Consider the following 27,317-nt stretch of genomic DNA (forward strand, 5'->3'; position numbering starts at 1 on the left):
CTCTAGTGCAGGAACCTGGCAGGTTTAGGTTAACACCTAAATATATCCTGCCTTGCTTGGGACAGCATAACCACAACACTCACCCCGACGAAGGGAATGAACTTCTGCGAAGATTCTTCGTCGGGGCTAAAGGCAAAGAGAAGAGATTTGTTAGCAGCTGGCCTCCAGCCCGGGCACCATACTCACTGCAGAGGTGGCATTCCAGCATGCAGCAGGGACGGACAGGATGCAAGGCCAGTCCAAGGCTCCTCTGCCAGCACCAGCAGCTGCACGGGCAGGGATGTCCGGGGGAAAGGCTCTCTCTCCCTCCCGCGGGCTCCACAGAGAAACATGCTTGGAGGGCACGGCAGCCAGCACGGACACACGGCTGCTGCTGCAGGACACGGGTCTGCGCCACCACAACACGCAGCGCCGGCTGTTACTTACTGAGCCCCAGGAGCTCGGCACGCGCGGCCTCCCGGCGTCCCCCCTCAGCCACTGCCACCGCCAGCACGTCCCCAGAGCAGTGGCCCTGCCCGGGGGACAACCGGGACACGCGGTTACTGCGGGGGGGACGCGCCCTGGCACCCGCAGCCACGCACCCTGCACACGGTGTCACACAGTGTCACACAGTGTCACACACCCGCAACCACGGGCACACGGTGTCACACGGTGTCACACAGTGTCACACACCCGCAACCACGGGCACACACACAGTGTCACACACCCACAACCACGGGCACACGGTGTCACACACCCACAACCACGGGCACACGGTGTCACACAGTGTCACACAGTGTCACACAGTGTCACACACCCGCAACCACGGGCACACGGTGTCACACAGTGTCACACAGTGTCACACAGTGTCACACAGTGTCACACAGTGTCACACACCCACAACCACGGGCACACACACAGTGTCACACAGCCACAGTCACATCACACAGCGTCACACGGTGTCACACACCTGCAACCACATGTCACATGGTGTCACACAGCCACAGTCACATCACACAGTGTCACACGGTGTCACACACCTGCGACCACATGTCACATGGTGTCACACAGCCACAGTCAGGATGCATCACACGGCATCAGTGTCATACAGCCACAATAACACGTCACACACCCTCACACACTTGCAATCACACATCATATGCCATCACACAAACACCTGCAATCACACGCTGACACACCCACAATCACACACTGACACATCACACACCATCATACACCCACAATCACACCATCACACACACCCACAATCACACACTGACACATCACACACCATCATACACCCACAATCACACCATCACACACACCCACAATCACACACTGACACATCACACACCATCATACACCCACAATCACACCATCACACACACCCACAATCACACACTGACACATCACACACCATCATACACCCACAATCACACCATCACACACACCCACAATCACACACTGACACATCACACACCATCATACACCCACAATCACACCATCACACACACCCATAATCACACACTGACACATCACACACCATCATACACCCACAATCACACCATCACACACACCCACAATCACACACTGACACATCACACACCATCATACACCCACAATCACACCATCACACACACCCATAATCACACACTGACACATCACCACACAATATCAAACACCTACAATCACACACTGACACTATTACACAACATCAAACAACATCACACACCCACAATCACACACTGGCACAACATCACACATCAAACACCTGCAATCACACACCTACAAAACATCACACAGCATCACACTCCTGCAATCAATCACACACACCATCACACACTCAGAAACACTCACACTGACATCCAGACACACACTCACACACACCCAGGCACATTCACACCCATACCCTTACACAGCCTCACACCCCATCACTCTCTCACACTCTCCCTTTTCCTGGCAGCTGCCACAGGCACAGCCCATGAGATCTCAGGCACGCACATCCAAACCGGGCTGACAGCATCCTGCATCCCAGAAATGCTGGGGACAGCAGCACACACATCTGGGATCCCCTCTGCTCTGGGCAAGCAAGGGCAGAGGAAGGCCAGCAGCAAGGGCCACAGTCACACCTAGCAGGAACTATGGGGACACCTGGCAAAGACAGGAGGAGGAGATGAGTGAGGAGGAAGGCAGCTAAAGGGCTGCAGAGCCATTGCTCCCTGCAGTGGCCACAGAGAGCAGAGATGGACCCACAGGAGCACACCCAGATGTCTGGAGGAACTACAGCTCAGCAGAGGCAAGGCAAGACACACATTTCTCAGTGACTGAGCACAGGAAACAGGTAGGAAGCAGACAAACACGGAGACTTCTCATGTTTCTCTTCCTGTGCATCCCCCAGTGCTCAGACAAAAAAAAAAAATCCAGCATTGCTTTCATCAAGAATTTAGCTGGGAGTAGCAAAACCACTGCAGGTATTTCTGTGCTGTTTCCAGCAGGGATCAGAGAAGCACCAAATGCACAAAGGTTGTAAACCTGTGTGATGAGCACAGGTAGGGCACATTCCTCCAAGCCCCAAGGAAAGAATGACATCAAACTGCAGTGAGCATGACTCAGCCAGAGCTCCCTCGTGGTCCAAAGCAGAACATGATTTTGCAAACAGCCTCTTGCTTGGGCTCAGCTCTGCTTATCCATCCTTAAGGCATCCCTTTGCTCCCTTCCTACATCCCACCCTGCTGCCCCCTTGTCCCCCTGAAGCACAGGAGAAAGTGAGCAGCTCCCTGATCCCATGCTGGAAGGCAGAAAGGCCATGTTTGCCAACAAATCTACAAGCACAACATGTCCAGGTTTGCAAAGGGGAATGAGGAATCCACAGAGCTGTTGGGAGAGGCACAGAACAGAGGCTCAGCTCTCTTCTCTTTCCTTTAGCTCCACGGGCTTGGAGGCAGGCACAAAGTGAGTCCCACTCACAACAGCCACCCATCTCTCAGCTGCTGGGTGGCTTTGCTCCGAGCTCTGAAAAAACAAACAGTGCTCAGTTCCAGCAGAAAACTCGTTCTCCTTCCCTCTGGGAGCTCTGATTCCCACTGCAGAGAGCTCGGGGGCAATTCTGAAATACACTGTTGGCTTCAGACACCATTTATCAGGGCTCACAATGATGCACAGGCTGCTCCTGAAGGAATCCAGCTGGATTTCAGCCCTGCTAGCCCAGTCCTTGGGAACTCTGGTCTTGCACATGTGTCTCGGGAAATGCAGCTTATCAAAACAGTTGCTCTTCATGTGGATGAAAGAAAAGATGAGATGACCATGCTAGTTCTTCATTTCCTCCTTCATGCTCTTCCCAGTTTTTGTCCTTCAGGATCTTGAGGTCCCAAAACATTAATCCAGAATCCTTTCACCTTGGTAACAGCTGCTTTGATCCTTCCTCCTACCACAGCCCTGCACTCAAGCATCTCCCACCTCTGGAGAGGCAGCTTCCCCTCTTTACCTCAGCTGCACAGATTCCCAGCCTGCACAGGGTTAACCCCATGTGTCCAAGGCTCTGGTACCTAGCTGTAATTTAAAGCCAGACCTGGCCCAAGTTTGTGATTTTTAGAAGTTACTGATGTGTCACCTCTCTAACCAGGAGGCTCTCAGGCACCACATTTATTCCAGTCCAGCCCTGAAGGACAGAAAAGAGAGAACTTTTATCACTGAAAGACTAGCAGGACTCTGGGACACTTCAGGCCAGGCACCACCACCACCAACTCCTCTCTCATCTCTGGTATGAAATGTCCTGGCCCCTGGGCAACTCCAGCTGCCTGCTGGCTAACACTGACCTGCTTCCACTTGTCAAATCAAACAAGGGACAAAGCAACACCAGGTCCTCATGACACATCAGATGAGTCTCCTCTCAGCCTTCCCAAAAACCTCCTTTCCAGCACTCTTCACTTTCTTGTGGCAGGCTGGACATAGTCAACAGGACATCCATCATTTCTTGAGCATCAACTCTCCTCTGCTGCACTCTTGTTGCATTTCCAGCAGCTGCCCAAGGAATTTCCTGCAGTCACCAGGCAGATCCCATGAGCTCTGCTGAGCCAGAGGAGGGTCCAGGGCCCTTTTTGCCACATTCATGTCCAGCAGCTGCTGCAGGGTGTGTTTGAAGAGAAGCACTTGGAGCAGTGACCTGGACTCTGCTCAGCCACTGCTCTGAGACACACAGCAGGCAGGATCCATGTAATCCATGTTTCCTACTGGCCACGAGCCCTCCAACCCAAGGGAACTGGGAGCAAGAGCTGGGAAGTGCTCTCCAAACACATAACCAGGCAGTGATCCAGCCCTTGCCCTGACAAGTGAACAATGCTTCCATTTCCAACAGCCAGGCTGCTCCCCAGATCCATGCAAGGGCTGTCCAGAAGCCACATGGCATGAGCTGTGCTGGGCACTGAATTACAGTGGGTGACACCAGCCCAGAGCTGAGCAGCAATCCAGCTGCACTGGGAATGGGTGTGTGCTGCATCTCATCCCTCCAATACCACAGGGTTTCTTTCCAGAAAGCAATGCAGAGAGACACCTGTAACATGCCCCTCCTAGAGAGAGGCTCCCCACAGTCTCAGCTGCCCAGGTGTTGCCTGGATTGCATTTTTCCTTCAGAATTCAGCAACCAGGACTTCTCCCAGAGCTCACAGGCAGAGTTCAGTCACCCAGTGTAACTCAGAGGAGCTGCAATGGCACTTCACTTCCCTGGAGAGGCCCTTGCTTCATAGGCAGCCCCCTCCTGCTCCCAGGTAAGGTCAGCAGCTGCTCCAGAAGAGCAGGACAAAGTTCTGGCACCATTGCAGTCCATCACAGGCAGTGCATGCACCAACCTCTGCCATGACAAACAGAACGAGGGCAGGGGCACAGCGGGGTCAGTCAGAGGAGGGACAGCTGGCAAGAGAGTTACAAAGCAGCTCATCACATACAGCTACATCCTAGAGACTGGCTTGGCTTTCCTTGGACCACTAGGGCTTGTTTAACAGAGCAGATGCCAGGATTCTGGGAGATTTCTCTTGCAATGAATTTGTAGGTAGTGCTGCTTGTTTCTACCTGGACCACTGCCTTGAAAGTTGGCCTTGGAGAAACCATTTTCACCTCTGGCCTCAAGAGGGAGGGAGCTGCAGGAACTTTGTGTGCTGAGTACAAAATAACAAATGCCCAATATTCATATGATTCAAAGCAGGGTACCCTGCAGAGCTTGGGGGTTCTGGAGGCAGCTCAGAGAGCCCAGCTCCACTGCTAGCACACATATGTCTTCTCTTTCTTCAGCTCAGAAAAACCCCATACATTTGGGATGCTCTGCCAGTAAGAGGCTAGTCCTCAAATCTTTGATTACAGGGAGGAGATTTGCTGGTCTGTACTCTGCACAGGTGATCCCAGCCTGGGCCACGGAGTGCCACCTACAGCACCCCAGTCCCAACAGATGGGAGCTGAAAAGCCTTTTCTTAATCCTGATCCTTCTGGAGCTACACTATATCTTCTGATGGCTAATGCAAGGAAAAACCCCACCTTCTCCATGTTGTACTGCTCTAAGCTGCTCTCTCAACAACTCCTTCATTCCCACTCAATCTGCATCCTGGGAACCCAAAAGTGTGGTCCAAAGGCACAGCAGCCACTTTCAACTATGCATTCTGCCAGCAGATGCCATAGTTTCAAAGCAGTGAGCAGAACTGCACCTAAAGCACAAACTGTGCATCCCAGACGGGCAGGAGCTGTTAAACAAGGCACAAATCACCAGTTCACCAGGAAAAGAGATGGGAGCTGGGAGAGGAACCTCAAAGGATTTGGTACCTTATGGTAAAATCAAAATGAAAGCTCTTTTTCCTTATCAGGAAGCAACCAAAGAAAAAGATAAAGGTGTTATTATACTTACAACAAAGCCATACATTTGTTCAGATAGTGCTAATGGAGACACAATTTCTGTGCTGTTTTTAACAATTCCCTCCCTAAGCTGCTGCCAGTGACAGGGACACCCATTCCTAAAGGAAGGTACCCAGGAGACAATGCCCATGCACTGGAGAGCCTGCTCCTCTGACTCACTCTCCCTCTGCTCATGGGGCACTGACCTGAAAGCAGAAGTTAAGGCAGACACACAGAAATACTGAGAGATTGGAAGCTATGCCAGGGTCTGACCATGATTTTCAGCAATCTCTCTTCCCAATAACCTCCTAAATTAAAACTATGATCAGCCCCAGGCATGGCACCAGGGTCCAAAGGGTGTCAAACCCACGTGGATCAGACCAGCTTGGTAAAGCAGCCCTGCCAGGAGGGGTAAGGGCAGGATTTCCTCAAACACATTTCAGCTGCTCTCCAACAAAGTGCTGAACTCAAAACCCTTAAATGTGTGTTAGAGACAAAAATGAAGCTGCACCAGAATGGAGGAGGCAGTGGAAAGCAGTGCAGAAACCAGCACCTGAAGGGTGCAGAGCAGGAACCAGGCAGCCTCAGAAGGGGCTCACACTGCACTGGGGACTCTGAGCTCCCTGCTGGTAACAAAGGTGAAGCCTTCACACCAAAAACAAAATGTAAAACTGAAGGCAAGGATTCAATGATCTGCAGCTCTTTAAATGTCATCCTAATTATCCTGTTAACTTTACAGAAGCCCACAAATACATGAAGAGACTAGACTAGTCTCTTTTACTTGACCAGTCAGTCTGGAAATACAGGAAAAACACGTAGAATGGGTGAAATTTCACTGAATCACTTCTGCACAGTAACGTGAGAGCAGACACAGGAATGGAAAAGCAATACACAATGAGAATTTCCAAAAAGAAGGGGGAAAAAGTGACATTACCCACACTTCCCATTTCTCCCAATTCTTAGGCAAAGGAGACACCAATAAGGGATGTTAATGGACCAAAGATGAAAAATCAAATAGAAGTAATTAAAAATTAACAACATCCATGTCTCCTAGGGAGCTGCTAGTCCCTAACTGAGAAAAATCCCATCAGCTGAGTTCAAATCTATTATTCTCCTCTGTCTCCTGATAATTGTGCTTCTCCACCCTTCAGTGACAGTTACTCTTCTTCCTGGGCCATGGTCACAGGAGGCCCTACATACTCCTGAGTCTTGTTTTCAGGCCCCAGTCCTCCCTCCTACAGCCTCCTTATTCCTACAGAAAAGTTGAAATTAAATCTGGTGAATGTCAGCCCTCCTCAGCAGGAGTCCTGGTGGCTTGCAACTGCCAATCAACAAGGATTTTGTCTCTCCTGCAAGAAGCTCTGCTATTTACCTTCCAAAAAGGAAAAAAAAAAAAATAGTTCCCTGAATCCCAATGTAAAAAATGTCAGGTCTCATGGAAGATGCAAGGTCCAGTTTTACACACCTAAGGTCGCTGTGGTGAGAGATGTCTGGAACCTAAGCACATAAAATCCATCCATCCCCCATCCTGTTTAGCCTGCACTTCCCCCAACCTCTTTTACCTCAAAAAAAAAGGAAAGATTCACTGCACTTAGAGCAACCCTGGTGTGTAGATTCACAGAGTGGGACACACTGCTGGGTACAGGCTAATGTGAGGCTCCCAGGGGCTTTGCCCTTTGGTTTTCAAAACACTGCTGGCACGACATGAGAAAAGCACTTTGCTCTCAAGCAGCTGCTGGTCCTGGCAGGCAGCAGGACGAGGGGGTCCTACCTCTTCTGCTTGTAGGTCAGCATGGCTTCAGCAATGGGCAGCTGGTGAGCACAGTTTGCCCCTGCTATGTACTGCGTTATCCGGGACACGACGTCGGGCGCTTCCGAAACTGCAGAACAGAGGGGAAAGCAGAAAAAAAAAACAAAACAGAAAACAGAGGGAAAGGTGATTCCTCAGAGCATTGCCAGCACTGTCCTCCACCTGCTGATACTGCCCAGTGTCTTGGGTTGCAGTACAGGATGTGACCAGCAATGTGTATTCTGTCCCCATCTGTTGAGCTGGGTGGGGCAGTGACCCTGATCTCCTGGCACATTTTATCTGCTAATGGGCCAGCTTTAAACCAGCTGGGGCAATCATCTTTATCTTTCCACAGCCCATCCTCCCTCCAGGCAGATATCATCTCCTGCTGGCCCATTCAGTCCCACTGCATGACTGATAAAATTCCATCATCCCACTGGGAGATGCTCCAGCCAGGGGGAGCAGCCAAGCCTTTCCTACCCAGAGAAAAACTGAGATTTTGGACACCAAGGGACCTTCTTCCCACTGGATTCAAGAGGAAAGCCAGACCTTCCCACATCATCCCTGCACCTTCAGAGGAAACTGCACCTTCTCCAGGAGCACTGTTTCAGATACCTTCAAACCAAGACACCCAGCCAGCTGCATTTGGGCTGCACCTTGCACAAGGAGCTCTGCCTGCCCCAGAGCACAGCAAGGCTGAATCTGTACTCAGCAGTTCTGACTCAATCTGGGGTGTTTTAGATTTGTTAAAAGCTTTTCTTTTTGACTCCTGCCTGGAGTCAGTTTTACACTTTTTCACTTTGGCTGCAGGTATCTGCTGAAGAAAGTGCCTGGCCATCTCTCCCAGGTGAGCTGCTCTGCTCACACCAACACTGACTTACCTGAGTTTCTAATGAACTCATGGCCTTGCTGAGATCACCAAAAAGACTGAGAGGCACACAAGGGTAGGAAGAACACAAAGACCATGTGGATTTGTGAGACTGTGGTTCATTCATGTCCACACAAAGGCATTTCCTAAATGCCTTCCATATTTCTTTGGTTTCAACCAAAGAACCTCAACTGTGAGATCACAGAACACAAAGCAACCTTCAACAGGCACTTCCATACTTTATAATGAGCATTTCAACCCAGATTCTTTGCATTTGAACAGTGAACTGGTGAGAGTTAGGATTCTCTGACAGGTATTCTTGGGCCATCACAGAGTTTCTGTGCAGTTGCCACCACACAGACAAAAATGCAGAATGTACAAAGCCTGCACTGTACAAAAGTGAGGTGGAATTTCCCTGACAGAATACAGCCAACTAAGGAACAGATATAGCTCGTTCTGGATTTCTACAGGTAATGAAGAATTCCTAATTCAGACACAAAAATCAAGTCTGTATCGACATTCTTTTGCATTTTCAAGTGCAGCAAGAAATTAAAGGAAAGCAGTTCCATATACCAGTTCTTCCCTGAATTCAGGATTAAGGGAAAGCCTAAGTTGGATAGTACACCAGGAGATTTCTAGTTCAGCCTCCTGCTCCAAAGAGAGCTCACTTCACCTTCAGAACAGGCCTTGCTCAGCCATGTCCTCACCTGCTGGAAATAGCTCTGAATAACTACAAGAGGTCCCTCTCCTCCTGTCATGGCTACAAGAGCATCCTGTGAGTCTCAGGAACTCTGCAATTCCAACAGGGAAAAGCAAACTGCAACCTCCCCATGCTCATGGTGCTACACAAGCTTCCAAGCTTTTTCCTTCTAATGAAATTTCTGTATGGGCAATGCTGCCTTCACATGACCCTGAATGCTGCAAATCCTCCTTTCTCCTGTTTCTTTCCCTTCTTGAAGAAATGGAGGAAGGAACTGTAAGCATCCATATTTTAAACAAATTATACTTTAAGGTGAAGTAAGGCTTTAATGTGGCCTAGAACAAACTCAGATCAGAACAGGAACTTGTTGGTCTGACCTAGGGCAGCTCTCACTTGTTACCACACTGGTGAAGAACAAAATTCTTCTTTAATGAGAATCTTTTCAAGTCTGCTGGCAGGATCTTTCTCACACACAACTAACAGAAGTTAATCTTCCCAGAGCTTCCAGTTTTCCAAACATTTTTAGACTGCACAGTTCCTGAAGGAAAGCAATGTACTGGACTTAGTAGTGAGACCTCCACATCAAAGAAGAAAGCTGAGAGCTAGGTAAGAGCAGCATGACTCAGAGGCAGCTAGTTAGTGCCTCTGGGAGCCAAGAACTGTCTGCAAACCACCATGTGCAAGACTTAGAAAGGTCAGCATCTGAAATGGGAATGTGGTGCAGCGAGGAGAAAAGGGGAACAAAAACACTTGTCTGCTTCCTCTTGTATTTACTTGACCTTTGCTAAAATTACTCATTCAAGCTTTCCATCCCAGACACAAAATCTTACCAGTGGTCTGTGCTTCAAGTTTGTTGAACAGATCTCTCCAGGCTAGATCTTGGAAGAAGTTGTTGTATCTGTAATCTACAGAGCCCAGATACTTGGCCACTGGATGAGAGCCTAGGAAAGAAAAGAAAACATGACAGCTGTGCTCTCCAGTTTGATCTGTAAGGAATTCAAAATCAAAACCACACTAGACACCTCAGAAATAAACTTCTTCAGTTATAACCAAGCCATTTAGTCCAGCTTATCTCTACAAGGGCATGCAAATTGACTTCCCAGCACAGGCTGCTTCAACACACCAGTGTCTTTCACTTGACACTTTCCCCCTAACAAATTAAATTTTAAAAGGCCAAAGAAAACAGGACTGGGAAACTGTTGAGGAAATAAAAGATTTGGAAGGCACAAAGGCTCTTCAGCTCTCCACGTCAGCTCTCAGTTTTGCAAGCAGCTTTCTCAACAGCCCCTCCTGCCTACGGGCTGCACCACAGCCAAGAGGTGTTCAAGTGACAAACTCTGCTCTGGGAGGTGGCAAAAATCTGCCACCTTCATTTTAGGCCATCTGTGTCCCCAAAACATAACAACAATCCCTAGCAGTTAGAGTTTTTGAACACAGGAGGAAAGGTGTGCCAGGATCACCCTCCCAGTCAGGCTCAGCACCAGTCCTGCACATTTACAGTCAGCCTCAGAGTTCTATTTAATCACATTATTTTCATCCTTCCTGCACACCAAATCTGCACATCAAACCACACTTCCAGAGGCTGCAACAGCTGAGACACCAGCTGGTAACTGGAAACCTGACAAATTCCTTCAAGAGGACCCCAGTTGCTTAACTGTACTCACTGTGGTCCAGGAAAACTCTGGTGGAAAAAAAATCACCCCAACAATAAACCCACTGTGTCAATCCTCCAAAGTTCCAAGATGATTTCCAGACTTCAAAGAGAGGTGGAGGCAGGAGGTGCCTCAGTGTCAAGAGGACTGGGAGCCATAATTTTTCCTGCAGGGGAGTTTTAAGCAGTGCACACAGCACAGCTCTGCACCATGTACTGGACAAGCTTTCCCTCATGCTGGGAAAACACACTGCACATGGCAGCAAGCAATAAACAGGAAGCCTCCCAAAAAGTTCTACCCATGGGACCTACATAAAATGTTACAATACCCCAAACAGCCAAAATAACCCCCAACATTTTATTTTCCCCTTTTTCAGTTGTTTATGGGGTGTTTTAGACAGCAAAAAAAAGTCCTTCAGCCATAGAATCAGTAGCATGGAGCAGGACTGAATCTCTCAGTTTGTATGGTTACAAACTTTAATTAATTTAATTAAGCATTTCTGATTGCTAATGAACCACAGAAGGATGACCCTTCTGTCACTGTGTGGCTGTGGACTCAGAAGGTGAAACCATGCATGGAAAAAGTCCACCAACCCTAGTTCAAAGGCACTGCAAGCAGCAGAGAGGCTTTTCCTTTAAGGCATTTATGGCATGGTCACCCTTCTGTCCTGGGTGCTTTTTCAATTGTCAGAAGTGAGAGGTGGCTCCTCAATCACTTTAATGAACTGCCAGAGAGCTGGCCAGAAATAAGCACTTGATCCCATCAGGAAATGCTGCAGACTTCCATGGAAAAGGTCTTGTTAGAGAAGTTTCTATATTTAAAGTAGAATTTTAAAAGAATTCACAGTTCTAAAGCATTTCATTATCAAAGTGCCTGGTTAATTTTTGCTTTTTTGATTACAAAAGAAAGTTTTAAGATTAAAAAACCAACCCAAAGCCACACTAGCTAAATTTTGTGTTTCACTTTCAAAGAGAGGGCATTTTGAGAGCATTAAAAACTGCAGGACAGAAAACTCTTCTTCTGAGCCCAGGAGACAGTCAGAAGTGAGCAGCAAAGCCTCAGACATAAATTCTCATTCGAATCACATTTAACCTTGCAGAAAATAATTTTTTTTGTTGTTGTTTTTACTCCCTAAAGGGCTTTCTCTTCTCTTCCTGCCAACCACTTTGGAAACTAAATGTGATTTTTTTATAGCAAGATCCAGCTCTTTCCCTCTGCCTTTTTTATTTAACTTTTGCAAATGCCACCACTGAATGGGCAGCCTAACCCCAGTGTTCATGGTGCTGGGCAGCAGCTCCTGGTTCCTACAGCTTGCTGAACTGCTGAAGTGACACAGATAAAGTGTTGGAAAACTGAGGGGAAAAACCTGAGCAGACCAGCACTTAAAATAAAGGTCAAAAGATGCATGTAATTCGAATAATTCAAATTCTCAGCAGTTTCAGAGCCTTGAAAAAATTTTCAACCTCTCCTCTATTAACATTTTCTGAGTCAAGCCCAGGGAGGCCAGAACAGTTATTGCTTTGGGAAATGTGGTGCCCACTGAATTTAACATTTCAGCCAGGAAAAAGGGCTTCTAAGAACAATAATCTGAGCATGAGAGTCTCCTCTGCATGGGGAGGAAGTTATTAATCCCCTGCTTCAAACAGAAGGCTTAAAAGCAGAGTTTGGCATCGGGAACTTAGAGATGAAATTCACTCACACAAGAGCAGCACCACACAGTCACAGAACACAGTCACTTAACCTATAGCCAAAGCTCCAGAAAGGAGCTTTGAGGGAACACAGCACATTTCACCCATTCCCCTTCCTGTGAAGAAACACCAGTCCTTATTTACCTAGAGGGATGATCAGAAATTTCATGTAGCCGAGCCAGTCGGGGGTTTTGTGAGACAGCTGCTCTACAAAGAGCCTCAACACAGCACTGAGGTAATTCTGGGCTCCTGCCACTGCAATTTTAATTGGGTTTGGAGGCTGTGAATTGCAGTTACAGCTAGACAGAAAAAGAGGAAACATTTTATTGTGCCTTCAACCACGTATTTCAGAACAAGAAGCAGAAAAAAACCCAAACCAACCAATTGTTAATAACAATTATAGTAGAAGAAAGTTTGTTCAATACACAAGGCAATATTGCAATGATTCTTAGCAGCTTAAAACATGATTAATAAAATATAACATTCTTCAGTAATTTCTTAATTGCTCTCCCTGCTCTGTCTTTTGCATATTTTAAAGGGCTGGACTCAACTATCTAGGTTAGGATGTACCTACTAACTGCTGGGTCAGAGAACACACTCAGGTACCCACAGTTCTCTGCAGGTAAGTAGGGAGTGCCTTCAGGAACTGAGGAATTCATCTGGGAATTGCTTGGAAGGGAGAGTAAGAGCCACTGAAAACCCCTTGATTTGTTTTGCATGCTTTAGTGGTGCATGCACCTGAGCCAAGAGCCCCAAAGCACAGCCTCTGCTGTGGGCAGGACAGCAGCACCCTGCAGGGCTCTGAGAGCTGAAGAGACACAATTCTGACTTCAGGAGAGCACACTGGACAGGTGTCATGCAACAGTTGGGAAATGAGCTCCCTGAGTCCTGGGGCACAGGGGCTGACACAACACAAGCAAGGTGAGAACTTACTATCTCTGTATCCTGGAGACAATTGTGCTGAAAGCTGCCTGAATATCAGCAGAGGAACATGTGCAGACCACTGGCAAGGTGTGCTTTTGCAAGACATCTGAAAGGTACTGGGGAGAGAACAGAACATTTTATAGTCCTTATTTTTTTTTTTTTTTTTTTGGTACAATTTGTCACAAGAAGAAAACGTGTCTCCCCAACCTCCTGGGTATTGTCAGCCCCACTCCTGGGCACTCTCCCTGTGTCTGATTTGAAGGGGATATGGCTATTTCACAAATGCCTCCTCCCTGCACAGCAGCCAAAGGAAAAGTTCCCCTCCTAGAAAAATGGCAACATCTTCTTGACAGGCACACCACCATATCCCAAACAGGGCAATGACAACCCAGAGCATCCAGGTTTTACAGCCACAGAGGGCAGGGCAGCAGCAGCACTGGGAAACAGCAGACACTGCCTGCCTGCTTCTGGAAGTGCACTGGCATCTGTCTGATTCCCAATTTAAAGAAATGCAGTGTTCTGCCCACCCTTAAACACTGAAGAAGGGGAAGGGTGCTACCACACACATGTTCCTCATGAGAGATTGCTTCCCCTCCATGCAGCTGATGGGGACTCCACACATCTCAGGCACACATGGACAGAATTATGGCATTCAGTAATTATCCCACACTTCCAATTTCTGCATGACTAATCTAAACACCCCAGCCCATATCCTCCACGCCCTCTGCTACTGCAGGCACTGCCAGAACCCCTGAAAGATGATCCACACCACCTTCTGTCCATCTCTAGAAGGCATTTCTCTGCCTCCCAAGTATAAAGTGGAACCAGCAGCTCAGATGGTAGTTTTGCTCTCTCACACATTGAGACCCTAGCTCTTCCAGAAGCAGAAAGCCAAACCAGACAGTGGAACTCCACAAGCCTGGCACAAGTTCCCCAGGCAACAGCCACCCAGCACATGTTCACTGCTCCTCTTCCATACATACTTCATTCTTTCTCAGGATAAGATTCCAAAAGGAGCAAAATTTGTTCCAGAGCTGTAACAAACCACTCCATGCTCAGAGTTCTTCTTAAAACAAGTATCCCTCAGCAAGGATGGGGTGACTGCTGCAGCCAGCAATCACAAGCACATGGCTGCAGAGCTGACCTGAAATATTTTCTGCTGTTCACCAGCCATGCTCAGAAATCTCATCCTAAACCACCATAAGGTCAGAAGTCCCTGCTTATTTTGTTCCATCCTACCACAGCTCAGGAGGCTTCTGAGTGCCTCAGGGTTTAGCCATGTTGCCAGTGTGCTGCTAACCAGAAGGAATGGCATTGCTTGGAGGGGAAAACACCTCTGTGGAAAGGCTCAGGTGGCAAAGGTTTGTAAGATCCCAGCATGTCCTGGTCAGATGAAATCCAGCCTGTGAGCACTGGACACTCTGCACGCAGAATGCAGCAGAACCTACTTGGCTGGTGCAAAGCTCAAGGCCTGGCCATTCCTGAGGAGGAACAGCACAGGACAACTGTGCTCCAGGTAATGTCTCCTGCCCTTACCTGGCCTTGCCAGTCAGATGTGTTGACAAGAATTATGTTTTCTGGCAGCTGGTCATCAGAAACCAGGATGTGATTTAGCTGATCATACACTGTTTTCCTGGGGATCTGGAAATAAAGACACAGAGAAGAGAACAGTAAGAGGTGTTGTCACCTCTAAGCACTAAGCCTCCAGCTCTTGCAGGTGATGGGGTGGCTGTGCATGCTGGCCAACCACCCCATCAAAAAAGGGACACCAGGCTGCTGGGGCTGACACTCTTCAATATTAGCCACCAATTAGGATTTGTTGGCCATTACTCTTTCTCCCAGGAACTTTTACTCACATCACTTTATGCCAACTAACAGCAGCCCAAGAACTTAAGATGCACAAAAGCCAGGAACAACCTCCTTCAAGGAGGGAAATAAGTGAGTCCCAGAGCTAACAAAAGCACGGCACATACGCTGTGCACAAGACAGTCTCTAGCAATCTGCCTTCTTTCAGAGGAGTAAACCCTCAATGCATTCACATTCATTTCTCATTCTAGCAATCTGCTCCTGTGTTTTGAGTTCATGGCTGGCTGACAAAGCTACAAGCTGGCAAACCCCAATAGACTGGATGGAAGATACAATTTTAGCCAAGATGTAAATTCCCTCCTTCCTGAAGCTGTAGGGCCCAGTTTTTTGCCAGCAGGGACAGAGCTTGGACCAGAGGGAAGAGGAGACAGGTGTTGGATCCCAGAAACGTGGGGTTTTTGAGCTTTCTGAGCTGTCAGGCACTGACCCCCTGGAGAACACTGATTTTGACCTGAGGCCATGGAGAAGCTTCCAGATTTGAGTGATGGAGTTAAAATCACAGGTGTGTAGTGAAATAGAAGTGTGTGATTTCACATGGTGAAGGGTTTTAAGTTTGAGGTTTTTATAGTATAGTAACAGGAATGGGAAAAGATGGAAGATTTTGGGTGATGTCCTTTTTGGTGTTCATATTCTTTCTTCTTCATGGTTTCAGGTTGTAGTTTCTGGTTGGTCAGTGTCACACTGAGGGTCATGGGAATTTAGTTATTGGGTTAAAAGGATAAATAACATAGGTGTTAATTCTCTATTGGACTGTTCAGCTTTAATAGACCTTGTAGCAACTGGATCTTTCTCCATTTTTCCTAGCTAGAAATGCTGTCCAACACTCTGCACTTTCTGATAAGATTTAATAAACAACCCAGCCCGGACAGGAGAGAATCCCATTTCCATTTTGTCAGTCGTGTCTCTGGGGGAAGGCAGAGGAGGCTGGCACGGAGCAGAGTGAGTGGGGCAGGGCTGCAGCAGGGCAGTGCCCACCTGCAGGTGGTGCCTGGTGTCCGGGGAGCGCTCGTTGTCCAGGCTGTTGGCGCGCTCGTTCTGCGGCCGCACCGCCTGCCGCTCCTTCAGCGAGGTGCTTCTCCCCCGCCGCCCCGCCTGCTTCCCTTCCGACCTGCTGGGGACACGGGGCACTCACTGGGCTGCCACGCTGCAGCCCCCACACAGCCCCAGCACCCAGCCTGGCAGCACCGGGGATGCCAGCAGAATTCGGCACGTGGGTCTGAGCTGGCGGCAGAGCTGGCGCTTCTGCTCCTGATAGCACACAGCACATTCCCAGGAGGCCTGGGATGGCTCCCACAGCCACACCACCCCTCTGCTACTGACACACCAGCACAACAAGATCCAGCCAGGCAAAGTGCAGTCACACAGCCCAGAGCAGCACATCCATTCATCCAGACCCATCGCTGAAGTGCCCAAACACAAGGAGGGTGTCCTTGCAGTTTAGTGCCTTAATCGCCGTTTTTGCCACCCTGACCAAATCCTAGCAGGTTGTCCAACACTTACTGAGCAGCCCTGTGCCCCTGTACCTGGTGGATGGGATGATCAGGGACTCTGTCTTTGTGATCTTCCCGCTGGGTGGAAGTTTCTCCACAAACACATCTGGAGTGGGGAGTTCAGCCTCCTGGACCTCAGCCTGCTGGTTAGACTCCTGCAACAACACAGGGAACAGTGACCAGGAACAAACCCTCTCCTCTGTCACACCTGGGGAGCTTAGCTCTGGCTGGGGCACACTGAGCCTGCCTCTTCCAAACATCCTCCTCACTGCCAAAAAGGAGAAACCAGGAGTGGCTATCTGGGGCTACCCAGATACCACTGCCTCACAAGGGAGCAGGAGGGAGGAAAGGTGTTCAGATATGCTGTTTGGAACAGGCACTGTCACACCTCAAAGCCTCTTCATGCAATGCAGATTGATTCATCTCAAACAAGCTAAGAGAGAAAGCCATGAGAGAAATGTTCCACACCCCACGTTCCCAACAGAGCAATTTGAGCTTTGGAATTTTTACCCCCAGACCAGCTTGATTTCTGCCAATTCAGCTTAAAGTAATACTTCTACCTCGATCAAATGGAACAGCCTTGAGCATTCCTTACGTGCTCAATAGCAAACTTTGGGCCAGCCTTCCTCAGGCTGTTTGAAGAAAAGGTCAAACAGAGCATTTCACCTGCAAAAGGCTGAAAGACAAGAACCTCCAAACTAAGGTCAGGAGGAGAACTCAGTGCTGTCTGCACTGCAGCTGATGGAAGTTGTGCTGCATGTGCAGCTATATGGACAGATAGATGCACCCCACAGAATCTGACACCCAAACTGACAGCAGGAAGGACAACACAAGAATTTCCAACTTACATAAGGGACAGTGTCAGAAACACTGTCGCCTGCATGTTTGGTTCCAAGACTCTTTGTCTTTTCAGGCACTTCTACCTGCTTGAGAGAAGAAAAATCCTCAGGAGGTTTAGCACCAGCAGTTTCCAGCCACTCTCTCTGGGCCAGGATTTTCAGAAGAGATGTTTTCCCATTTAAACATCACACAGCTCTCTGCAGCATGGCCAGCAGTGCCCCCTGCTCACCCCAGGACTGCACCCATCAGTGTGGGATGTGGCAAAGCTGATGCACAACACACAAGAGGGGTAATGAAGTGCCCTGGGATGGCACTGACACTTTATGCCCATCCAGGAGGGAATGGAAAAGCAGCTGAACTGCCCCTAACCATTCACTGCCAGCCACCAGGAAAAGAACCCCAACAACAGCAAAGAAAAGCTTCCTAGAGTGCTAGGAAGTCCCTAAAACTCCCAGGCAACATCTCCCACCCTGGCAGTCATTTCAGGCACTGGGGAATCTGAAGCTATTCACACCACCAGCATGTATTCACTACATAACCCAAAGATGCATCCTTTGAGTTAATACAGCATTTGCATCAAAAAAGAAAACAAAAATCCCAAACCAGCCAAAAAGAAAATCCCCGATCCCCCAAAAATCCAAATGGGTTTTCACAGCAGAAAATTTGTATCTCTGCATCCAAATTTTGGGAGAGGCTGCTTTTGCAATTAGAGACAGTGTAGAGAGGTAACACTTAAAATGTGACTTACAGGACTTGGTGGCTCTCTCTGGCTCCTGATGCTGTGGATGCTACCAATTTCTGTCTGAGAGCTGGAGTGTGACAGTCCTTCAAAATAAGGTCTGAATAAGAAAAATAAAACCCATTTCTCATTACCAAAAAAAGGGCAAGTCCACCACATTGACAGCAAAGCAACAGGATAGTTCCTAAAAGATCTTCCTGTGGTTCCAAGTAAAACAGGCTGCTTTTGAAAGGAGAGGAAGGTGTCCAGGACAGTAAGAGAAGCCAAAAAGTCCAGGCATCTCTGAATCTAGCTTTTGACTGACATACAGCAAGTAGAATTTCTGGTTCCCCCCCACACCCCAGCACTCTGCTCCTGGGTAAGTGATTCTTGGGCTAATATGCATTTTATTTCCAGCCTGCATCTGGATTTGGCTGCCAGCCCTGGGCTCCAATTACACATTTGCTCAGTAAGATAAGGTACCACACACAATCAGATTGTGCTTCCACTCAAAAGGCAGCTCATCACATCAGGCTACAAGACTCAATTACAATGTAAGGAACTGATTTTTTGTTGCTGTGGGAAAAACCTGCCTCAAAGCCATCAACATTTATCACATCCTCTTCAAGATATGAACACAAGAACTGGACCTAGGAAACTACAGAGTGCCTCCCCAGGACCACACACATGAAATTCTTATTCCAGCAGTCACATATCCCAGAACAGTTTGCTCCTCAGTTCCAGGGAACAGGATATGAACTCTCAGCTTGCAAAGTAAAACATTTTGGCTTCTTTCAAAGCAGCTGTTTACCACAACACAACCTATTTTCAAATTCCTACCAACTGCTTGGTATCTTGGGTTAAGCACATTTACAATTCCACCAGCCCCACCATTTCCACTGCTGCCCCAGCCCATCCTTGACATCTTCTGGCTCACTGAGAGGGAACAGAGACTCAGAATCTGCACTTAGCCCAAGGAGGTTATTCAACATTAATGAGGATATAATGACACCTGGTCATTAGCAGATTTAGCAGCTGCTGTGCTGACCAGCTGCATGGTCAGTGCCACAGCTTTTTGTTTCAGACCCTGAGAGCCTGAGCAGGCAAGCACACACCAGCCAGAAGCACGAGTGCAGCTCAGAATCACTTTTTCATCCTTTACTGAGCAGAGATGTGACACAGCTCTGTCAGCTCAGGGCTCTGCATCTGCTCCAGACCCCGAGCCAGAACCCCCAGCTCAGCTCTGCAGTGCTGGACTGACCCACACGAGCTCTTTAACAACAGGCTTGAGCACATCCACATGTGCTGCACTCAATGCCTCTGGGCCCTGAGGAATTCATTTGTTTCCTGCTGCTCTGCTTCCTTAATCTCTGCAAAGTCTCTCTTTCCACACAAGGTGTTATTACAAGAAAGGTCTTTCCACAAAGACACTGATCCTTGTTCATCCCTGCCTCTACTACTGCCTTAGCACACATTTCCTTCCTGCTCCTACTGCCTCTTCAAAACACTGTGTACAGCTCAATTCTCTGCCTGCCACCAACTCCTTCCCTGTGCTCAGGTGGCAGGGCAGCAGAACATCTGCAAAGGGAACAAGGAGGAGCTGATAAGTCAGAAGGGAAGTCAGACCCCACACACACTGCCATTCCCACTCCAACACCACCAGGCCAAGAGGGGAAAAATGAGCATGGAAGGGTGGAATAAAACCAACACCTGACACTGTGCATGGTGTCTCTCTAGCCCAGCACAAGCTGCCTCACACTTACTTTAACTTTGGCTTTGGAGTGCTCAAGACACTGTCATCATCCTCCATTTCTGGCCCGCTGTCACTGGGATTCTCAATATCCAGCGTGTCATACAGAAGGTCCAAGTCCTCCTCCACCTCTGGAACGTGCTCTGCTGGGTCCTGCTCTGAATCCAGAACCTGCACAAGACAAAAACAGCTATCACCAGCTCTGCTGGGAGCCAGACTGATCCCACATCACACAGGCTTCCCCCAGACTGCAGTACAGCAGTCCTGGGAGTAGGATGCTGTTCCTGGTGCTAGGATATGATAATGACCCAAGGAATACTCAGTATATGAGAAATGCTTGTCTTGGATCCAGCTTGTCAATGCCTGGTCAAGCAGCAGTTACATATTGGACTAGGCATCCACAGGGGTGCCATTTAACCACTGGTTATGTCCATTATTCAACCCTATTCTATAAATAAAGAACTTTAAAAGGGTTTTAAAGGAGTCTCAATTTTCCTAGAACCAGTACAAAATTCCAGTATTCCCAACAGCCTAGCCTGTCTTGGGTTTTACTGAAAAAGCTGCCCTAACACTCGTGATTTGATACCCAAAAATGTCCACAGGAGGCGCCTGAAACCTGGAGGAGGCGAGGAGAACAAACAGCTCCCACTGAACTTGATTTCACATCCACCCTGGAACAAGCAGGGGCTGTGCCCAGCCCAGAGCTGGCTTTTGGAGCTGCAGAGAAGCAGCAGCTCAGCACAGCTCCCAGCTGTGGGTGCTGGCTCTGCCCAGCTACCTTGGGAAGAGCAGCAGAGCCAGCAGGGATGCCTGGAAGAGTAAGGAAGCACCAGGAGTTACTCACTCCTTCCAACAAGGCACAGAATCAGCACTCAGGCACAGGAGATGTGAGCTGCTTTTGTGTCAGACACCTGATGTCACACAGGTTTCTTGGGGCTTGGATCTGTTTCATCCTCTTCAGCTCTGACCAAGCAGCTGACTCTTGTGGACTGAGCTCCCTATCCAAGTTTTTTCATGGTTGTTCTAGCAAGATGATCAAACAGGCTGGGCTTTAATTTGACAAGCAATATACAGCATTTGGACTGTTTGCCTTTGAACGGGTCAAAGATAATTTCAAAGCGATCTGCAAAACTAATGGGGACGCAGGCAGCTGCCAAAATCTGCTTTTGATAAAACTTCATCTAGAAAATGTTTGCTGACATTTAGAAGTTGGCCCTCAAGCTTCCCTGCAAGGCCAGGGTGTAAGGAAAGGTCACAACCACTGTGGACTTGAAAACAAAATGAAGGGAGGGGGAGTGTCTCAGTTTAGTTTGAATTTTCTGGCAGAGGAGCACCCCTGAAGACTAAAGCAAGATGCACCAAGCAGAGGGCAGCACACAAGGCAGCTTTGCAGAAGGAATTACTCACCTCATCAGACACTTTAAACCTCTTCAGCAATGCCACAACCTTCTGTTTGAAGTTTTGTTGCTGCAAGTTAAAAACACTTTTATATAAGTAAAGCATTAAGTGAGCTGTTTTCTCCCAGCCTGCAAGAAGCCAGACACATCTGACATTGGTGCCACACTGCTGTTTAAAATCAAACAACACCTGGCACCACAGAGCACCTCTCTGCTGTTGTTACACTGAAATCAGCTTTTCCTGATTAATAATCCTGTGATAATTATCACCAACTGGTAGGTCCCACTCCAGTGAGCATTACAAATTTGTGTTGGACACAACAGATAACAATTTTTATCTGCCAGATCACCTCTCTGTGCCTTTTTGATATATTCCTGGAAAACACCTGGCAGTCAACTTTTGATTCTTACCAAGGGTGAGCCAACACAGACAACTACCCACAGTCCCCAAGAACAAATATGATTTTTACCATCAAAGCAAGGGGGGGTTTTGCAGGAGCTTGCAAGGCAGGTTCATTTATGAACTTATAGCACTTATCATCAGCACTTGCCCCATCACACAAATATTTCTCCAGTAATGCTCCAAGATCCTGGACCCAGCAGGAATCAAGGCCAGAACAACACAAGGCAAACTGCTGCATTTCCTTGGTGCTTGCCCACCCCCAGGTGCTCCCCCTTTGGCAGGACCAAACAGCTGAGGTTTGCCAGGAGCTGCCCAGCCCCCCTCTGCCTGTCACTGACAAACCTGATGTGCACATTCTCAAGAGGGCAAGAAGGGCCAAGGTCTAGGAGCTGGTATGGAGCATTTGAGGGGACATCCTGGTGTCAGGAGGAAAGGGAGAAGGAAATCCCTGGCACACAAGTGCAGCTCTGCAGGCACACTCATGTTTGTGTGGGAGGGTGGACAGCCACATGCATATCTTTCTAAACCTATATATATATAATAACCAGCTACTTCTTTTGCCCCAGCAGCACGTGCACCACCTGAAGTTTACCCATCAAGCTCCAACCCCTGATTAAGCCACTTCATTTTGAGAACTTCCCTGGCCTCTCCCATGCAGAGAACAAATAGAAGAGCTTTCCTGCACTTGGAGCTGCTTTCAGGACTTACATGAGCATGGATCTTACACTGGCTTCTTCATGGGGGTGGAATTTCATACACCTGCACGATTTCTGGAGCTCCTCAACCTTGCAGACAAGACATGCACACACTTTGGATAGTCCCACTGCCTAAACTGGCTTGCTTTTTCTAGCTCTGCACATGCCCCCAAGCTCCATGCTGGGCCAGGCTGCCTTGCCTCCCACAAGCCACATGCACTGCACATCCTGGCCAAAGCCCATCAGTGTTAGTAAAACTAATTTCCACCGACCCTGGTTATGGATGTCGTCCTTACTATCGATCTCCGCTGCTTCTTGGGCTTCCCCACCTCGTACTCATCATCATCCAAATCCTGAAGAGAAAAAGGATTCCCAGTTACCTTTGTGGTTCCATGACACACCAGCATTTAATGCTAAAAATGTTCCTCCCATGGAGATGAACCTGCTGCTCTGTCTTCCAGCATTTGCCTGAGTTGTAGTGGTGATGGTAGAGGGAAAAGGAAGTGAGACAGGTCTGCAGGGACAGGAGTAGCAGCTTGGAGAAGCAGAACAGCCCTAGCTCTACATTCAAGGAATGAGGACAGACACAGCCCCACATTTTGGGGGCTCCCTTTCTCAGTGCCACCCTCTGACAGGTGAAAGGCAGGTGATGCCAAAGTGTGAAGGCAAGTATGACCCAAACTCAAAAAGCATCTCAGATCTGGTCAGGGGATTCTCCATACTATGCAAAACAAAAGGTATGAAAGACTAAAGGCTGCCTCAGACTCCACTGGCCCTTTAATTACAGCTGGGGGTCCAGTTGGGCTCTTTGAATCCAATCAGCTCTGCAGAAACAATGAAATGACACCCTGACCATTAAGCAGAGAAGCACAAGGATGCCAATGTTTTTTCAGGGAGCTGGAGTCCAAGCACGTGAACAGATAAATCACAGCATGGCAGAAGAAATGGGTTACTGTGCAGGCCTTCTCCACTGCAGCTGAACACTTGGTAACAGCCTCACACTGGTGTGGTTTAGATACAGAAATAGGCTTTTAGTTTCAAGCAGGAGCTGGGAGTGCACATGCTCCCTCTCAGGGAGAAGCCATGCCCTCAACAGTACCTGGCCCTGTACGGCATCATCACTGGCCTCCTGCTCAGAAGAGAAGCTCTCGTACTCCTCCTCGGAATAGTTGTCTGAAAGGGAAGGAAAGAGGGGAGAGATCCTGTGAAACTCCTTCAAGGTCTCATCTCAGGAGCAGAAAAGGCCAGCTAAGTCATAAATTAAGAAAAGAGGAGATAAACTGGCAGGCATCTATCCGTGCTAGAACCAGTGAGATGGGAATTGTCTGGAGGAAAGGAATGAGGAGAAACACACCCAGCAGGAAGGAAGGACCAGGACACAGATAAGGCTGCTCCTCCTCTTACCCTGGAAACCACCTGGTAGACAGCAGCAAGGGAAATTACTTTTCCCCCTACCTGTGAGCACAACTGACTTAAAGGGGCAAGTAAAACATGACAGAGTCTAAAACCTTAATGGAAATGACCCTCCAGGTGAGCTGCCTGGCCCCAGGCACTGCACTACCTTCAGCAGGTCACACTGCAGCAGTCAGCAGAGGGTTACTACCACAATAAAACATCACAAGTCTTTCCAGTGACTTCCCCATCCAGTGCACAACATCATGGGTTTACACTTGTTAAGTCAGATCATCATACCCAGCAAAACATGCTGCAGGTTTGCAGGTCTCATCTAAAGCCAATCAAATTTATTGTAGAACACTCAAAGCAAAAAGAAGATGGAAGAGTAGCTTAAATGTGAACCTCCTGAATGCAACACTGATAGCCAGTGAGATAGTGAGAAGCTACAAGCTCTCAAAACATCCACCAGCAATGCTGGGAGAGCCCTGGTAAGGACACAGCCAACCCTTGCTGGATGGCACAGGAGTGGTGTGGCATGCAGGAGAAGCTCTGACAATTCAATGCCCCACTCCTGTCACACAGCAACACTTTTGCCAAGTGGGTTTTCTTTGCACTGATCACTCATGGCCACAGCAACTTGTGCAAACCAGTGCTCATTGGTCCCAGGAAGCATCCAAGCCCAGGTGGGGGTTAACTCCTGGTCCAGGAAGACACTGCTCCTCAGAGAATGTGGCTGGACTCTCACCTGTAGACTTGATTTTCTGGCTGGCCTGCATTGTGCTGTCTTCATGGTCGATTGGCTGACTTGACAAGGAGAAGATCCAGATTTCTGCCACCTTCACTGGAGCCTCTTTGATGTTGCTGAAAAGGCTCAGAACCTGGCCACCTTCTGTAGGGTGCTGCATGACCTGGGACAGAAATTAAGCAGTACAAATCTGCATTTAAATGTACTATGCATTTAAACTGGCATCATTTGCATACTACAGGAGTTATTTATGTTAATGAAGTTACTCTACATTTTCAGGACCTTGTAACTACAGGAGACACATGCAGGCAGTACACAAGGCTAGCTGAGATTTTATCTGACTACCAATCAAAGTGATGGAAGGGAACAAAAACATTCTGAGCTTAACAGCTGATTAGCTCATCCTTGAAGCAGAGTACTTGACTACCTCATTACTAAGTATTTGCTTCCCCAGCACAGATTTGAATTATCAACTTACCCACCTTCTGAGCACCTAATTGAGAACACCTTCATTTTGTCTTAAAGCCCAGTGAAAGAGCCAGTAAAAGCAAAAATTCTTGGTAAGGTACAAATGTAAAGTGCTTCCTAATGCAAAATATCCTTGCTTTAGTCAGCTGGCACATGAATCTCAGAAGAACTGGCCACTACCCTGGGACAATGAAGCAGCAGGTCATGAAAAACAAGTCAGTGGTGGAGGCAGAGGGACATCATGGTGCAGGTTTCTCCTTCCTTTGCCACTCACAGCTCAGAGGTTCCTCCCCAGAACCTTGTGCTCTCCTCTTGCTGACCAGAGTGAGCACATCACCTGCACATCAGCTTTCCAGCACAGCAGGCTGCTCTGCCAGCTCCTCACAGGGACCCAAACAGACCTGAGCTGATGAGGAACATCTGTCCCCCTGCTCTGAAACTGCTCACTCTCAACTCCAATTCACTGCTTTGTTTCAACAGCTAAGAAAATTCCTGGTTTTTTTGGGCTTTTTTAAAGTATTGAGTCAGTGGAGTTTAGGGGTCATCATCCTATAAACTCCAAAGGGGAGGGGGAGCTTGTAAAATCTGTTTTCCTGAAGACTTCAATTTCATAAATATTCCAGATGAGCTGGAGAGCAACTATTTCCTAACATGGTGAACCTTTGAACATTTTTGACCTTGCAACCCCAGTCAGCTGACATACAAACAGACATAAGAAAAACCACATGCAGCAGCAGCAAAGGCCCAACACTTAGATGACTCTAATTAATGGGCCCACATGTTTTCTGCCTTACAGCAGTATTTACTTTCCAGTTGTCCAACTAATCAAACAGTACAGGAAAAATGTTAGCTGCAACACCAAGCATTTGGCCAATTCAAATAAGGAGCTCACCATTCACTGCAAGGCTCAGGGAAGCTGCACTCACACAAGAGAAGCAGTCTTTAGAGTGAATTATTTGATATATTAATAACTCACCACAGCATAACACTAGCTTGCTTTGGATAAAAGTCATTTGTTGACAGAATGCAGACTGATGAAAAATATTGGTGTTAAACTGCTCTTGCTACTGCTAAGCCCATTTCTAAACACTCAGACACTGAAACAGCAGAGATTAAACAGGCCATGAAATAACAAAGCATGGAGCTATGCCATTCAGAAAGCCTTTGTGAATTATTTATCCATATTTGACTCCAGCATTAATTTTATCATTTACTTCTCATGAACAGAGCTCCACCTAAATTACCAACAGCCACGAAATAACAATGGCCAAGGATTTTTCAAGCAAAATGAGAGAAATTGCTTAATCCTGAACTCTCATACTGTGGCACTGAGAAGCACAGCAAGTCTTGCTTTAACTTTACCACTCCTCAGGGCTGGCAGGCTTGCCCAAGTGACTCTTGTCTCCTTCTGCATTTTGATCTGGACCCCCCAACTCCAACAAAGCCACAAAACAATAACAAAACCCTCAAAAGGTCACAAGCTATCCTCATAACAGTTACAACTATTAAGACATGAGGCAAAAAATGCTCAACATTATTACCCACTAATAAAATCTGGTTAAACTATCGCCCTGTGAATATTGATCACGGCTATTTGAAATCCAGCCAGGTACTTCTCCATGAGCAGAGTGACAACAGTGGGTTTGGAGAGAAGGGCCAATGTCCACGTGGGTGAAGAGACCACTGAAGAGCAGCTCACCTCAGCCATGTTGATGCAGCCCACAGCCAGGGTCTTGTAGCCCAAAATGGTTCGGTTCTTGTACCGCTTGCGCCGCTGCAGCATGATCTGAAGCTTGTTGCCTTCTCTCTTCAAGAAGTGAGGGTACTGAGGTGGGAAACAATGCAAGAGATCATTTTGTGTCTTGGCAATACCTCCCAAGCTCCATGGACAAGCTCCATCCCTAAGGAAGAACCCCAGGGCTTTCCTGAGTGCCTACAGCTCACTCACACGCGGCGAGCGATTTTCAGCTCTGCCCAAACAGCTCAGACACAGCCCAGCCCCAAAAACACAACCCAGGCACACAGAGCAGCTGCTCCATGTGGGATGGGCTGGTCCCAGGGGGATGAACAGCCCCC

At 48.0% G+C, this 27,317-nt stretch overlaps 2 protein-coding genes across 5 annotated transcripts in view; one reads left to right on the forward strand and one right to left on the reverse strand.

Annotated features, from left to right (window-relative positions):
- Positions 1-27,317, forward strand: part of NOTCH2 (notch receptor 2) — a gene marked incomplete at its 5' end in the record, with an annotated part of 177,680 nt that overhangs the window by 17,661 nt on the left and 132,702 nt on the right. The window lies entirely within an intron of this gene.
- Positions 1-27,317, reverse strand: part of PACS2 (phosphofurin acidic cluster sorting protein 2) — a 74,112-nt gene that overhangs the window by 13,981 nt on the left and 32,814 nt on the right. The window contains exons 4-19 of one of the 4 annotated variants that reach the window (XM_079314152.1): positions 26,941-27,066; positions 24,774-24,936; positions 23,733-23,806; positions 22,930-22,986; positions 21,546-21,605; positions 20,152-20,309; positions 18,419-18,509; positions 17,679-17,753; positions 16,864-16,985; positions 16,316-16,448; positions 15,011-15,115; positions 13,484-13,590; positions 12,695-12,849; positions 10,041-10,151; positions 7,625-7,733; positions 84-126 (exon numbers count right to left, since the gene is read on the reverse strand). In XM_079314152.1, the coding sequence (XP_079170278.1) occupies positions 84-126; positions 7,625-7,733; positions 10,041-10,151; positions 12,695-12,849; positions 13,484-13,590; positions 15,011-15,115; positions 16,316-16,448; positions 16,864-16,985; positions 17,679-17,753; positions 18,419-18,509; positions 20,152-20,309; positions 21,546-21,605; positions 22,930-22,986; positions 23,733-23,806; positions 24,774-24,936; positions 26,941-27,066 (1,689 nt within the window). Of the gene's footprint in view, positions 1-83; positions 127-7,624; positions 7,734-10,040; positions 10,152-12,694; positions 12,850-13,483; positions 13,591-15,010; positions 15,116-16,315; positions 16,449-16,863; positions 16,986-17,678; positions 17,757-18,418; positions 18,510-20,151; positions 20,310-21,545; positions 21,606-22,905; positions 22,987-23,732; positions 23,807-24,773; positions 24,937-26,940; positions 27,067-27,317 lie in introns of all 4 variants that reach the window. The other 3 variants (XM_079314151.1, XM_079314149.1, XM_079314150.1) reach the window with 3 other exon arrangements.

Source organism: Erithacus rubecula, assembly GCF_903797595.1.
Source record: "Erithacus rubecula genome assembly, chromosome: 10".
NCBI lineage: Eukaryota > Metazoa > Chordata > Aves > Passeriformes > Muscicapidae > Erithacus > Erithacus rubecula.